The sequence below is a fragment of the Magallana gigas genome, chromosome 5 (assembly GCF_963853765.1).
Source record: "Magallana gigas chromosome 5, xbMagGiga1.1, whole genome shotgun sequence".
NCBI classification, from domain to species: Eukaryota; Metazoa; Mollusca; class Bivalvia; order Ostreida; family Ostreidae; genus Magallana; species Magallana gigas.
The window spans coordinates 29,589,122-29,603,446 of NC_088857.1; the positions used below are offsets into that span (position 1 = coordinate 29,589,122).

Consider the following 14,325-nt stretch of genomic DNA (forward strand, 5'->3'; position numbering starts at 1 on the left):
TTGTGTACATGTACAGGAAAAAGTATAGAAATACTGTAAGTTAGAATGTGACAATTTAATCTGAAGTAGTCAAATGGAACTGCAGTGTACATTCAAAATCTGCAATAGTGTCACCTTAAAATCTGAATAGAAAAAAAAAAGCCCCAAGTCAAGATATATCTCAGACAGGGTTTTTTAAACGCAATACAATATTTACATGTTTGTTGAATTTTACCTATCAAGTACCTGGATCAAGCCGTAGATCAAATCAATATTGACACATTGTTCTCGAGCGATGAAATCTACAAAAGGTGTGGATCTGCACCGCTATGGCTAATTGGAGATGTAAACAGAGACAGAAAAAAGCAGCTAATGTATTGAAAATCAGTGCTAATTATCCCTGAATCAATCTACAGTCAATCTATTACAGTTCTCAATTGGCTGTCTTGATAACAAAGTTTTTGGCTATACACATGTTTGCAAAAAAAATGTTTTATTGAACTTGTGAAAACATTTATATTTTGTAAAATCCCAAGACAGCCAACATGTACTTTTAAAAATCTGAATGGTACCACATATTTTGATTAGTTAAATAAATTTCTTTTATTTGTTAGGTAAATAAATATTATAGGAGAATAAAAGATATTAGAAATCAAAGGTACATGTGGTTTACCCATTGCAAATACACATTATGTGAACTACAAGCTAAAATTGATGCAATTTAGATAGCTCTTTGAAAACCATGTTTCCTTCTAAAATTTCTCAAAATATTAAACTGCAATTTTTTAGTTCATCAATATTTCACATCTGACTGTTTTCACAAGTTGCCTGATTTTTCCTTGGGGGGAAAAAAGGTCTTTTTGCAATTGTGTTTAGAACAAAAAAAATGTACAGCATCAAAGGCCTTATAAGAGCCAAACTCTTGGGGTCAGGACAATTCAGAAGAGTTAAAGCCCCTGAGAGGACAATTCGCGGTGATTTATGGGGGTGATACATTTATGACCGTGGAGCTGTTTGCCACCTACTTCACAACAGGGCAGATTCCACTCTTGTCAAGTCTATAAAACCCACAGTACGGGGCTGCAGTACTGCACAAACTAGAGACAAAGCCTCATGCAAAGATTTGTTTCCAAATTGTGTACATTAGAAATGGGTGGATATAATTCAGACTAATTCCATCAAGAAATAATTAATTGTGCTATATACATTTTGGTGACAATATTGAGTGTTTTTTTGCTTTCATGTTCACATATTTGAATGGAATTAACCTGATGCAAAAGTGAAAGGATCGAGTTGTATTTGGATTTACCTCAAGGAAAAAAACCCCAAGTGGTTAGTAACATGTTAACTTGTGCTTTAATGTGCAGAAAAAATTAACACTTATATGTTAAGTACTGCATTGACTTCAAGATTCTAAGAGTCACTTCAGTTTGAGAAAAGTATTGAAGATCAATTAAGGATAGGATTTCTGTACAAACTTATTCCAAAGAGTTCTTTTCAACCCCAGGGTGTCTTAAATTAAACAAAGAGTGTGAAGCTAAATAATTTTGTCTCTTTAAAGATGGTCAATTCTTGTTTGACAAGAATCCATTATCTCTTGAAGTGTCTCTATAAATCCTCATTTTAAAATCAATCAAATATTGAAAGAGTGAAAGTTACACAAAGGCATTGAAAGTGTCACATTTTAACTGAAAAACCCAAACATTTTTCAAATTCTCTTTAAAAGGCGATTCCTCCATTTACACATTTTGTAAAACTTGCAGCATTTACTATTTTAATTCACTGGTTGAAATATTAAAAACAAGTACATGTACATTTAATTTACTGTTTAATTACAGGAAAACTTTTCAAAATGAATTTTCATAATTATGAAAATAATACAAATGTACTGATCTTTGTTACACAGCTAGTGTACTGAATAGAACGAGGATGTTTATCTCTTTTAACCTTTCCCGCAACGGGAAAGGTTAAAAGAGATAAACATCCTTGTTCTATTCATTGACAAAACTGATGCGCGTTTTTTATTGAGTTTGAAAATAATAAATACAAAGTAATTAAAAGATATTAAACATTTTTATAGAAGCAGAGAGATAAAAACACCTACTGAATATTTAATATTGCACATGCAGTGACACATTCAAATCAAGCCTTGATGATGTCTATTCCTTATCTTTACTATTCTTTGAAGTTCAACCCAGCTAAATCAATAGATTCCACAAAAGAGATCCACAATGTTTCCTTTAAAACAAAACCCTCCATGATTATTTGATCTTCCGACTGGGGGTATTTCTTTTTTTTTCCGAGCATATGCCATCAGGATTTTATTTACCTTCACCCCTGTGACAAACCTATTCATATACAGTTCCGTCCAATCAAGCACTAAATTAATCAAGCACTTATTAGCAAAGCCTTAAGTATCATCATGAATAAATCACTTGAAGGACTGATGAGCGATAAATGTTCAATCTTTGGTGTCTGAATAAATATAATGAATATCAGAGGTCTCAAAATACATATTGTATAAACTAAGTTATGGGTAATTTTCAGTTAATGTTAACACACTAGGCATTATATAAGCACAAATTTTTAGCATGTGCTGCTATGTTGAAAAATCAAAACACCTTTTCTGTCTTTAAATGGGACAGCTTACCTAAATTCCTTAGTATATATACACCAGCAATGCCAAATATAGCCAAGGTGTAACCGATATAACCGACTTGGCATATTACCATAAACAATCCATCAGTTTCTTATACATATGGTTAGATATACCAATAAAAAGTGAGACTTAACATGCAATCTTTTTAAACTTGATGAGAGAAAGCTTTTAGGTACTAAGTGGTACAAAGTGGAACAATTTCTACATCTGCTCCTTCAGACCAAAATAAATCTACCAGTACATTTCATAGCACCAGAGCAATGAAATCTGATTGAAATAAAACAAATTATTACAAAAAACACCTTAAAACCCAAAAATGAAACACCTGCCAATAACTCAGATTATTTTAATACAGCTGTTTTTTAATGCTCTATCTCCATGTAAATAGCCAGGGTAGAGTGTTTGTCATGATTGTTTGTCTCACAGTCTTCCATCACACTTTCAAGTCTGCACTTGATTTCAAAGAAACTTTATATGAGCTTATTTGATGCCGTTTTTGGAGACACTGTAGGCATTCCAGATGTATTTCATTTGTCAAAAATAGACAAAACTCTGAGATTTGTTACTTATTTCCTTTGTTTTACATAAAAATTAACAATTAAAAACTCAATTTTTTATTGTGTTTACCTAAAAATTAAATCCCGGTACACCCTTTCAAACAAAGCTATTGTTATATCAAATATGTTCAAGATATTTTCATCAAACTCCAAAAACAAAGATGCACATTGGTTATATAAATCAATGGGTGAAATCTTTTTCTGACCTCGACCTTTTCTAATGATTCCGACTTCATTATTCCTTGAAATTAGCAGTAAGCTCAGTTTCAAAGAAGCTATCATAATTTCATCAAACCTCAATAAAAGATGTATGTAAGTGAGCAATTCAATGGGTTCTTAATTTTATTCACCTTGACCTTTTTTTCTGCATGACCCCAACTTTCCTATTCTTTATAATTCATTTGCCTTTGTTCATTAATAAACTGTTAAAAGTTAGTTTTACTTCATAAACTGCAATTATTTCTTAAAATAAATAAATAAAACAATATTCATTCTTTCATCTGATAATTGGAATGTCCCCCAAAGATTATAAAAGGCAGATTTCATTTCATACTGCAAATCTGCTATTAAAAATTACCATTCAGGAGGGCCAGCATTTAAGATTTGCAGATAATATATCAAGTGAAACTTGTGCTTTGCCTTTAATTTATTCATTGCTCTTTTTTTTGGTAATCATCTCCTGGCCAATCTGAATGAAATCCAACTCTGAATGAAATTTGATACTGATATATGTACATTTCTTTCTTTCCAAATTGCCTTCTGCAGTTGTGGAAACAGATCCTAGTAAGTTTTCATGGTAGAGATATGCATCATAGAATATAAAAGTTTCAGATAAATCTGTTGTTTAATGAAAACTGATGCTTCTCATAAACGTTTTTACTAACCCTTTCAATACAGAAAACAGAAATGAAATAAGGCAATGAGAGGTATTTAATAAGGTTAAAACAATTTTAAAGAGCTCTTGTGAGAACTTTAAAAAGTGGTAAAATACAGCAAATCTACAAATCAAACATTTACAGACTGAAAAGAACAATTATTATAGCTTTCTTCCTTAACAATCAAAATCTTAAATGAAACTAAGTGTACATAAAAAATAAAAATAAAGGACTTTCAATTAATGTGCGAAGGCAGCTGTAATATTAAACAATATTTGATGAAAACTTTTCATTCCAAAGCAGCCCAGAAATTTGCTTTATTCAAGAAATATGGCCTAAAGTTGAGACAAAACTCCAGTGTATAGAAAACAAGGAAATGTCTGACAAGTTGATAATAAGTCCACTTAATTCGAATCCAAAACATTGTTACGGTAATACTCGAAAACACCTTTAATTACCTAAATTACCTAACAGCGGTGTAGCAATCTGATTTTTATTGTCCTAGCTGAACCTCCCAAACCATTGTGGGAGAGCGGTTGGGTAGAATGAAATCTATTGTACGAGGTAAAAAAAAAAGAATTCTATAAATTATAATTGATTGGGATCGCATTTGGATAACAAAATACCCCGACCTGTTGTATTGAATACACTAAGATTCTTTGTCAACAGAATTAAAGCTCTTGTTCTAGAGATACCTGTAGCCGATGAAATGCTATAAACTCGGGGCCCTGGACTTTAAATCCTCACCTGACAGAAATCAGTCTTATGGATAAGACAAGTGCTGGGCTTTTTTCGGGGGCGATTTCAGAGCCCACCATAATCTGTGGAATCTTCCTTCATATTTCGGATTTACTTTTACGACTTTGAACAGATAAGACATTTAATATTCATAATTTTTTAACCTTTTGTTTTTTTGAAAGTGGTTATTTTTCTTCTAGTCTGCATTTTAGTAAAGTGTGTACTTTTTTTTCATTCTAAATCTACTTAAGAAAATTGTAATTAAAATATTTACTTTCCAAAGCCTCTTATTACCGTAAAAGATCTTTCAGAGATAACTATCTTTAACTCTTTCCAAAAAGTTGTTTGCTTAATGAAAGAAGTAAAAACAATTTTTCAACAAACGTTATCTATTGTTTCAACAACTGCTTTAGTTCATTTTGTATCACTGAAATATCAATGGAATGGCAGCCTAGTATCCATATATATATAACTTATTCCATAAAATTAATGTCATATTTCTTGTATCATACTCTGAAACTGTAGAGAACAGGAATAAAAATATGGATACTTTTTTATTAAAATTAAAATTTAACAGTTAATGCCCATCATTCCTTCAAAACATTGAGGAGAATTATGCAGAATTTTCCAATAAATTTAAACTGTTAACATATCCTTTTCATTAGCAGATAACATTTGTCAAAATAGACAATGGTTCAGACTTAGCGGAACAAAATCAATAACTTTACATCAGAATGCACCCCAAAATGTTAAGCATATTGATTGGAAAAAAAGTTGGAGGGTTTATCATAAATTTTATCTAAACATTCATCACTCTAATGCATTCATATAAAACCTTAAAAGTAAAATGTCACTTAAGTTTTAAGCTACGACTTTATAAATTTGCATGTTTTATCGCAATTTAAGCTCGACAAATCTTTTCACTCTTACATTCCATATTATCCCATGGTTTAAGAGTAATAAGTTATGTAAGGAAGGTACCTCTATGTAAGACAAATTTTGTTGCTCTGGGATGGTAAAAAATCCCAAGGATATCAATTTAGATCGAAGTTAACTTTAAACATTGTCCTTAAGTGTGACGGTGCATGTTCAATTCTCTCTGCCAAAATTTGGCAAGTTTACCACAACCCAAGTTTTAACACTATCTTATTTCATCACGAAGTTGTTAATATTTAAATGTACTTTAGTCTACGCTGTTGACAGGTCTCTTAATTATCTATACACAATGAGGCGGTGCTTTGTCTAAATACCTGAATGTTTATCTAGATGCATTATGAATGTGTCTAGCAAATTAATCCAAGATACTTTTTTATCTTTTACCAAATATGTTCATATTTTTTTTGTTTTCAATGCATACTATTTTTAACTGTCAAGTAACGAAATATTTTTTTCATTTTACAGATGTGAAATTGAAACAAAATTGTAAAGAAAATCTATACAGCTATAAAAAATGGGAACATTGAAAGGAAACCTTCTTAGTGCTACTTCACAACAGTGGTCATCCCTCAGAACTGATGATGACATTCAAAAAGCTGTGTCCGAGTTTTTGGATGTGGAGTCCTCAAAGCATCAGGAGCAGTCGTTTAAAAACAGCATTGTAGAAATCTCCCACTGGCTAGGAGCCATGATCCAACAAGAACGCGAAGGATGGGCCTACAAAGTTAGAATGGCCATGCAGGAAATCGAAAGCCACCGGAGGGAAGCTCTCAAAATACAAGGAGTTCTAAATCAGTGCACAGAACAGCTTCATGTTATATCCGAGTGCTGTAATTTGGATAAAGACCGTTTATTGAAAATTGCTGACAAAGAGCCTAAATACGCCTTGCCACTTTACATTGAATGTTTGACAGATCTGATTAACTCTTTGGTTGAGGATCGAATACAGTGTCTTCATCTTCTACGCAAGAAAGAAACCGATGCTACGTCACTGTGTGAGATGCTCAAGGAGCATTTACACAAAGAACACAAGATCACCCAGCAAAGCTTTTCTAGTCTCTCTCAAAAGGTGATTGATCTCGAAGCAGAAAATCTCAAACTTAAGAAACTGTTGATGAGAAAAAGTGATGAAATGGAGAGATTTCAGAAACACAGACAAACCCAGGATGAATATTCAGAGAAACCTGCAGTTTTTGAGAAAAAGCCCAAATATAGCAATTTGCCTCCTATAGAAAGAAGCTCTCCTTCATCTATGCAAACTGGGTCCTCTCCTGTTTCCAACAATGACTCTGTTATTCCATTGTCTGAGGAAAAACTCCACAAACTACGACACAGTGCCAAGAAACTGGAAAATTCCTTGCAAGATGCTCTATCTCAGTTAGACACTTATCGTAAAGGTTCCCAAGGAAGCATAAAATACAGCCACGCTTCCATGATTTCAACCAACTTCAAGTTGAAGCCCCTGCTTCCAAATGGAGAAGAAGACACAAGCGAAAATGATCAGTTTGTAACATGGGCACAAAACAAAATGGAAGTCAGTGGGAAAACTAGGGAATCACCTAGAGAGAAGACAGTTAAAAGCTCTCAAGATCAGATCAGAGAAGTCAGAAAGAGGCCAAAGCAGATCCTTTACTCTGACAGCAGAATGCGCCAGGAAGAGAGAGAGAGCCGTCGAGTTGAAAGGATCTATCCCAACGACTCACAGAAAGCCTGCACGTTCCGTTCTCTTGTGCGCTCCTTGGACGAGATGCGCCAGCGCAAAATCAGTAAAGCAAAAGGTGGGAAAGTTTCTAAGTGTCTTAGATGCCAGAAATTATTTACCCTTAATGACAACCATAAGAAAGCTTGCTGCTACCACCCCCGAACAAAAGAGAGAGTAGAAGAGTACAATAGCAAAGGGAAGCTACAGAGGGTGACCTATGTGTGGCAGTGCTGCCAACAGGGCATAGACAACCAGGGCTGTATTTATGGCCAGCATATATAGTAGCTAAATAGCTAGATACTTTTAACTCTTCAAATCTTTCATCCATTGACCAAGTCATATTTTCCAGTATTATCAGTATTATTTGCCATTACTCCATTAGTTTGTTAATCATTGCTCATACTTTTATCTGACCTTTTATTTGGCCAGATCTTGTAAATGTTACCATATTTTTTTCCAGTATTGTTTGCTTCAAGCTTAAAATACATTGCAAAAAGAGAGACAAATGGAAATTATGAAAATTGATAAATTTACCTTGTTTCATTTTTTTTTAAATTATGTAATTTATATATTGATAAATATCATGAATAAATTCCAATTTGCAAAATAAATTTGGATACTATTTCTGTGCCTATAAAATCAAAGAATTGGTCAATATTTAAAACTATCATTATACATATACCTTAAATGAAATGTAAACTAGATTTTCTTCAGTATTTGTAAAGACCTAACCGTAGTCTGTATTACTGCATTAATCTGACATATTGAAGTAGTTACATTATGTAGATGACTGACAAATAGCCTGCATGTGGTCATTATCAATAAAATTTCAACATGAAGTACTTCATCTAGGATGAATATAAGCATGCAATATTTACCTGTATCAATGTGTACCTATTACCATCACAAATGACTCTTGCAGAGCTTTTAGACACACACAGAAATTTGACATTGATCAACATTGACATGTCATAGAGAAAAATACATACCCTTTTCCATATTACACCCTGTATCAGCCTCAACCAATTTTAGCATTTGGGCTGTCTGGCTGATATTGTTGTTACAGGCTGATACAGGGTGTAGTATGGAAAATGGAATGTACTATTTGTATAATTATATTTGTTACATACTTTATAATAACATATAGAAGACATCGTCTATGCCTCAATTCAATTGAGACATAATAACACTTGAATTACATCAGATGTTGTTTTGTGACATTTTAATATTTACCTTGAATTTCTACCCAATTCTAAAGGGAAACAAGAGGCCCATGGGCCACTTCGCTCACCTGAAGACCAATAGGAATGATAAAATAATGGAGTCGTAATGCAAACTATGTTGATCTTGTATAAATAAAATCCATTTTCCCCCTGGATATTCTTATGTTTATAATCATTAGTCCCTTTTTCCAACAGGATTTTTTTATAACCATATCACATGTTGAGTATTGCAGTTCTAAACAAGGGCACCGCCAAGTAGAGTATCCCCTTGCGACATGAATCATTGTGTAGGGGAATGCATTATTTAGGAATATACAGTTATGGAAATGTAACTGAAGAGACCATATTGTACTAAACCTCCATTACTACAAAAAGTTCCAAGTTTTTTTTTTTACCTGTACTAGATCTAAATCCCAAAAATTTCAAGTTGTTGATTTGAACTGCTTACTTTCATTTTAGTTTGACAGTAGTGAAGTTGAAGAAGTTATTGTCAAGTTGTACATAAAATTTCTGTTATTTTAACAATATAATAAAAAGTATTTAACTAATTGACATAAAAATTAATACGTTTTGTCATTTTACCATGCCAAATAAGTGTACAAAGTTTGATATATATCTGTGAAAGCGTTTTCTTTAAATCATGCTTCCAAGCTGAAGAAGACACACACACATGCACAACAGCGATGCTATATCCGCTTCGCAACAAGTTGCACAAGGGGATAAAAAGATCCTAAATAATTGTTTATATATGGGATATAAACTTACATCAAACTCTGAACGCCATGTGAGACAAAGAATTGTCCAGGGACCAAAGTCTAAACAATTAAAAAGAATCACCTGGCTGATTAGTTTCCGAGAAGATTTTTAAAGATTTACTCTAAATATTCCTATGTAAAACTTCACCCTCTCCTACCCTGGGAATCATGATTTTCACAACTTTGAATCTACACTACCCAAGGATGGTTCCACACAAGTTTCAGCTTTCCTGGCTGATTAGTTTCTGAAATTTTTCTTAAAGGTGTTACTCTAAATACTCCTTTGTAAAACTTTGTGCCCCCCCCCCCCCATATGTGGCCTCACATGATCATGATTTTCATGACCCTGAATCTACACTACCTGAGGATGCTTCCACATAAGTTTCAGATTTACTCTTTATATTCCTATGTAAAACTTTGACACCCCCCCCCCCATGTGGTCCCAACCTACCCCCCAGGGATCATGATTTTCACAACTTTGAATCTATTCTACCTGAGGATGCTTTTCAGCTTCCCTGGCCGAATGGTTCTTAAGCAGAAGACTTTTGAAAATATCGCCCTTTGCCTAAGGGTGCTTTGTGCCAATTTTGGTTGAAATTGGCCGAGTAGTTTTTGAGAAGATGGTGAAAATGTGAAAAGCTTATAGACAGATTGACGGACGGATGACAGACAAAATGTGATAATAAAAGCTCACTTGAGCTTTCAGCCCAGGTGAGCTAAAAACCAGAGGAGTTCAACAAGGTGTGATACAGAATCATATCAGCCCTGCAGATCAATATCTTCCCTGAAGACTGATAAGCGTATTATAAAGTAAGCTTCATCGCAAATGCAAAAACGCTGTATTTATTACAAAGTACATTGTATGTAATAAATAAGAGGAATGTGTCCCACAAAAACACAGACCAGTGACACTGTGTCCTTAAAAACTGCTGTAAGACAGTTTTTCATTGATATCACAAAATTTAAAATCTATAACTGTAAATGTATTATATTTGTTGTTAAATTTTGAAAGAGTTCTCTTACTGAAACTGAAAACGTCCACATCCACAAAATTACATCCCCATGAATAAGCAAAACCCACAAAAATTGGCCCACACAAATCTAAATAATTGCATAGTATGTAACTTTAAAAATTAAAACATAATACTTTTTCCAACTATGTCGATATCTTATAATCAAATGTTTATTTCTATTTCAAAAGCTCGAAATAGCTTATAACCATTTAGGACTTAATTACCAGACACATTTACACTGCTTTTGTGATTTTTACCTGTCCCAAAAAAATTTAAAATCATTTTTTGGGGTCAAATATTGTTTATTTTTAAAACTCTAAACTGATGAAAATATTTTTTTTATTATAATTATGTAATTTTATCCATGATATCGACAGATGTCCCATACCACCTTAATCTTTCAAGTTATGACTATCTGAAATGGATTATGTCATTATGCTAGTAAAAAATAATTCTACCCATGGGTATAGGTCTTCAAAATTAAAAATATTAACAAGAAATGATTTTCATGCTCCCTTGTGTCAATATTAAAAAGAATCACACTGATCAGAAAAGCAAAAGTTTAAAAGATAATGATTGTGACAATATATCCATCTTATAGGTACAAAGTGGAATGTAGCATCTGACTTAAAAATCAATATGGACCATCTTCTTTAATCCTTGGGCCAATGTACTAAACTTTCTGTCATGCAAAGGAGATCGATTCTGATACAGAGTGGGAAAAGTTATTTTTAATACCAACTGTTAGTATTAAGTGTACCAGTTTCACACCCCAGTTTCACCCTTGACCTAATGAATTGGATATCTAGTCATTAACTTCCTGAGGGCACCTGAGTCACAGTTCAAAGTTTGGTATAATATACCGGTACATGAATGTCATGACAAGCTGCAGAGTGAACAGGGGTGGACAACTCTTTGTGTACTGGTTGCTGTGTTATAAGCTGCAGATCTGAAGCTCTAAAGATAAATTTAAGTTCACAGGCCATAGGAAAATATATAGTGGTACTTTATTGTGGTTTGGTGGGGTATAGAATGGGGCTGTGTGTAAAATGTCATAAAACTCACTTATCATAAAGTTCAAATCAGGTCAAATCACATTCTTACATTCAAAATCATATAACAATTTGACCTTTACATATACACAAAATCTCTCTCTCTTAAATCTAACCAAAGAGGAATTAATTCAAAACAAGTTAAAGGAAATATGAAGGGCTATAATGCCCCCTCTCTCCTTCTCTCTCAATTAAATCTAACCAAAGAGGCATAATTCAAAACGAGTTAAAGGAAATATGAAGGGGTATGCCCTTGCTTTAATAACCTGTGATATGATATATAGAGGATTATTTAGTAAAAATACTTAATATTTAATTTTACCTCATGGGTTAAAAAACCTAATTTTATCAATTTGATTAAAACTATGTTGTCTCTTTCAGAGAAAATAAAGAAGCAAAGATGAGGTCAGTGAATGCACTGACTACACCACCCCAAAGAGACCTCTGTTTGCTGTGCTGAAGATTTTACATAACCAAATACATGTCGTTTGTATACCACTGAACTTTAACTTGGAAATACGTGTATATATAATCTATGATCATGTTCTATAACATTTGCTACATGCATGTACATAAATTCTTCTTTTTGTTCTTTGAAAAAAAAAATCAATTTCTCATGTATCTTATACAAATGTATTTCTTACAAATTAAAATTAACAGTCTTTTATTGAGTTATTTCCCTTTCATCTACAATCTATGATGTACATATAAAACAATGACTTTCTATCAGAATTGGATAAAATACCTGTGAGGGCATAACTATTTATCTTAGTTACTATATTACTTCAGGTTTTGTTTCATTTTGTGTACTTATTACAGTGCATGTCAAAATTATGGCCTAATTAATAAACAGTTTAATTGTAGAGCACACAATTGGTCCCATATCATTTGAATCCCTGAATAGTCCGTCTAAACCATGGAAGCCATTGGAAGGTCCCTCATTTGTTTCTCTCATCCCATTGTATCCAGTTTAACTCCTACCAGAAGCTTAAGATAAGGAATAACTAAAGACAGCAAGACTTGTGCAAGATGAATAATTAAATTGGTAAAGCACATGACTGGGTTTGAATCCCTGTCTTAACTAATGTCATATATGATATACACACCCTCCCCATTCATTATGGATCACCTTCTAGAGCTGACAGATTTAGAATATTAATACCTGTTTTGTGTTCTCAAGAACCAGTAGCTGGGATGTGGAATTTCAGGGTGAAAATCATTTAAAGGGGTGAAGGTATAGGGTAAGATTGGCTAGGATAGGGTGACTGCAGACAAAATGATTTGATTGCTATTGCCTTAAATGGCTCAGATGGAAGAGCAAATGACTGGAGGTTAGATAATATGGCCCTGCTTAATTAAATACCAAATCTGGAATAGATTGATTGTGTTTTCCCTTCCCTTTACATCAGATTCTATATCTTAAAGGAGGGATCCATAATTTCTTGTGAGGTTGAAGAAGATGGGTGTTAATTAAATTCTTGGAATACAGGTTACTCTCGATAGCTCGAAGTCCATATGGGACCAAGGAAAAACTTCGAGGTTTCAAGAGTTCGAGTTTTCAAGAGTTCGGAATTTTCCGGGTTGACCAACGGGTTTTAAAATTATAAGTCTTACCGGATGTTATGATGAAGCCATTTATTTAGTTCTAACCTTTTGCACGTGATTAAACAACATTTTCTTGTCAGTAAAATATACAGTACTGGATGTTATTAAAACTAAATACAACCAACTATTGAATAAATTCATGATAATTATTTATTTCATGCATCATATTAAGACCAGATTGCTCAATACAACTGGACTGCAAGACGATCGACATGTCATAAATGTGATAACTAAGTATCACCCATTGTTCCCACTGTACGGGTCCTTCACCAGCTCTAAGAACTTGTTCAGCAATAATCATTATTATGACAATGATGCCAATAAGCTTAATTTTTACAGTTTTATAATTCTAAATTTTGACCATGGCTCAATATTATCGCTTCGTCTCAAATAATTTCACATTTTAATTGCATCTCCAAAATATCGTAAAACAGTTAATTATAAATTAGGTATCGGTTTGGTCAATCATCAAACAATTATCACCTTGCAGGACAAGTGTCGCCTGAATAAACAACCCATGACACGGGTCCCGCATCGAACGCCTGGAGCCATTTAAATGGCCAAGTAGGTATTAATTAGGTATAGCTCTTGGAGATACACAACGACTTCGAGGTATCGAGAGTAAGAAACTATATAATATGAACAATGGGACTGCAGTTTGACTTCGAGAGATCAAGGGTTTCGAGAGATCAAGAGTTCGAGAAATCAATTAAGAGTAAATTTGCTTAGTTATATAGGGAAAAAAATCGGGACCCTAGACTCACTTCGAGCGATCAAGGTTCGAGCCATCGAGAGTTACCTGTATTTTAATTGATTTAAACTGGCGTATGCATATGAAAACATCCAAATAGTGTTCTTTATTAGAAATTCAATGCCTTTTCTTTTATAGAGTGGGTCTGTGCTCCATACTTTTATGATAATCTAATTATAGTCTAAAGGAAAATGACAGATTTCAATCAACAAAATTGTAGCGAGATGACCCAAGTACGTACTTTACATTTAAAATATCATTTTGTATCCCAACAATTGAACGTTTTAGAAAAATAATACAAATTCATAAATTTGTGGCAGATAAAGTTGAATAAAGCATTTAAATAATGCACTTTGTTTAATGAATAAAATTGTTAAAATATTCAAAACTAAACATATCCTTATAAATTGTGTCCTTGCAAACTTTATTATTGGAATTTTTTTTATTTCAACTTGTATTTCATGACTAAACCAAATGAGC

At 33.2% G+C, this 14,325-nt stretch overlaps 2 protein-coding genes across 4 annotated transcripts in view; one reads left to right on the forward strand and one right to left on the reverse strand.

Annotated features, from left to right (window-relative positions):
• The window catches only part of LOC105328942 (coiled-coil domain-containing protein 73), a 131,031-nt gene that overhangs the window by 5,580 nt on the left and 111,126 nt on the right, over positions 1-14,325 (reverse strand). The window lies entirely within an intron of this gene.
• LOC105340867 (myosin-9) lies at positions 944-12,050 on the forward strand. 3 transcript variants are annotated; one of them, XM_011447281.4, is made up of 3 exons: positions 4,794-4,941; positions 6,208-7,522; positions 11,871-12,050. In XM_011447281.4, the coding sequence occupies exons 2-3, from the start codon at positions 6,259-6,261 to the stop codon at positions 11,891-11,893; spliced, it is 1,287 nt and encodes a 428-aa protein (XP_011445583.3). In that variant the 5' UTR covers positions 4,794-4,941; positions 6,208-6,258; the 3' UTR covers positions 11,894-12,050. The 3 variants fall into 3 exon arrangements, with proteins under 3 accessions (XP_011445516.3, XP_011445583.3, XP_011445440.3); XM_011447214.4 differs by lacking the exons at positions 4,794-4,941; positions 11,871-12,050 and adding an exon at positions 944-1,311 and having other exon boundaries at positions 6,210-7,983; XM_011447138.4 differs by lacking the exon at positions 11,871-12,050 and having other exon boundaries at positions 6,208-7,982.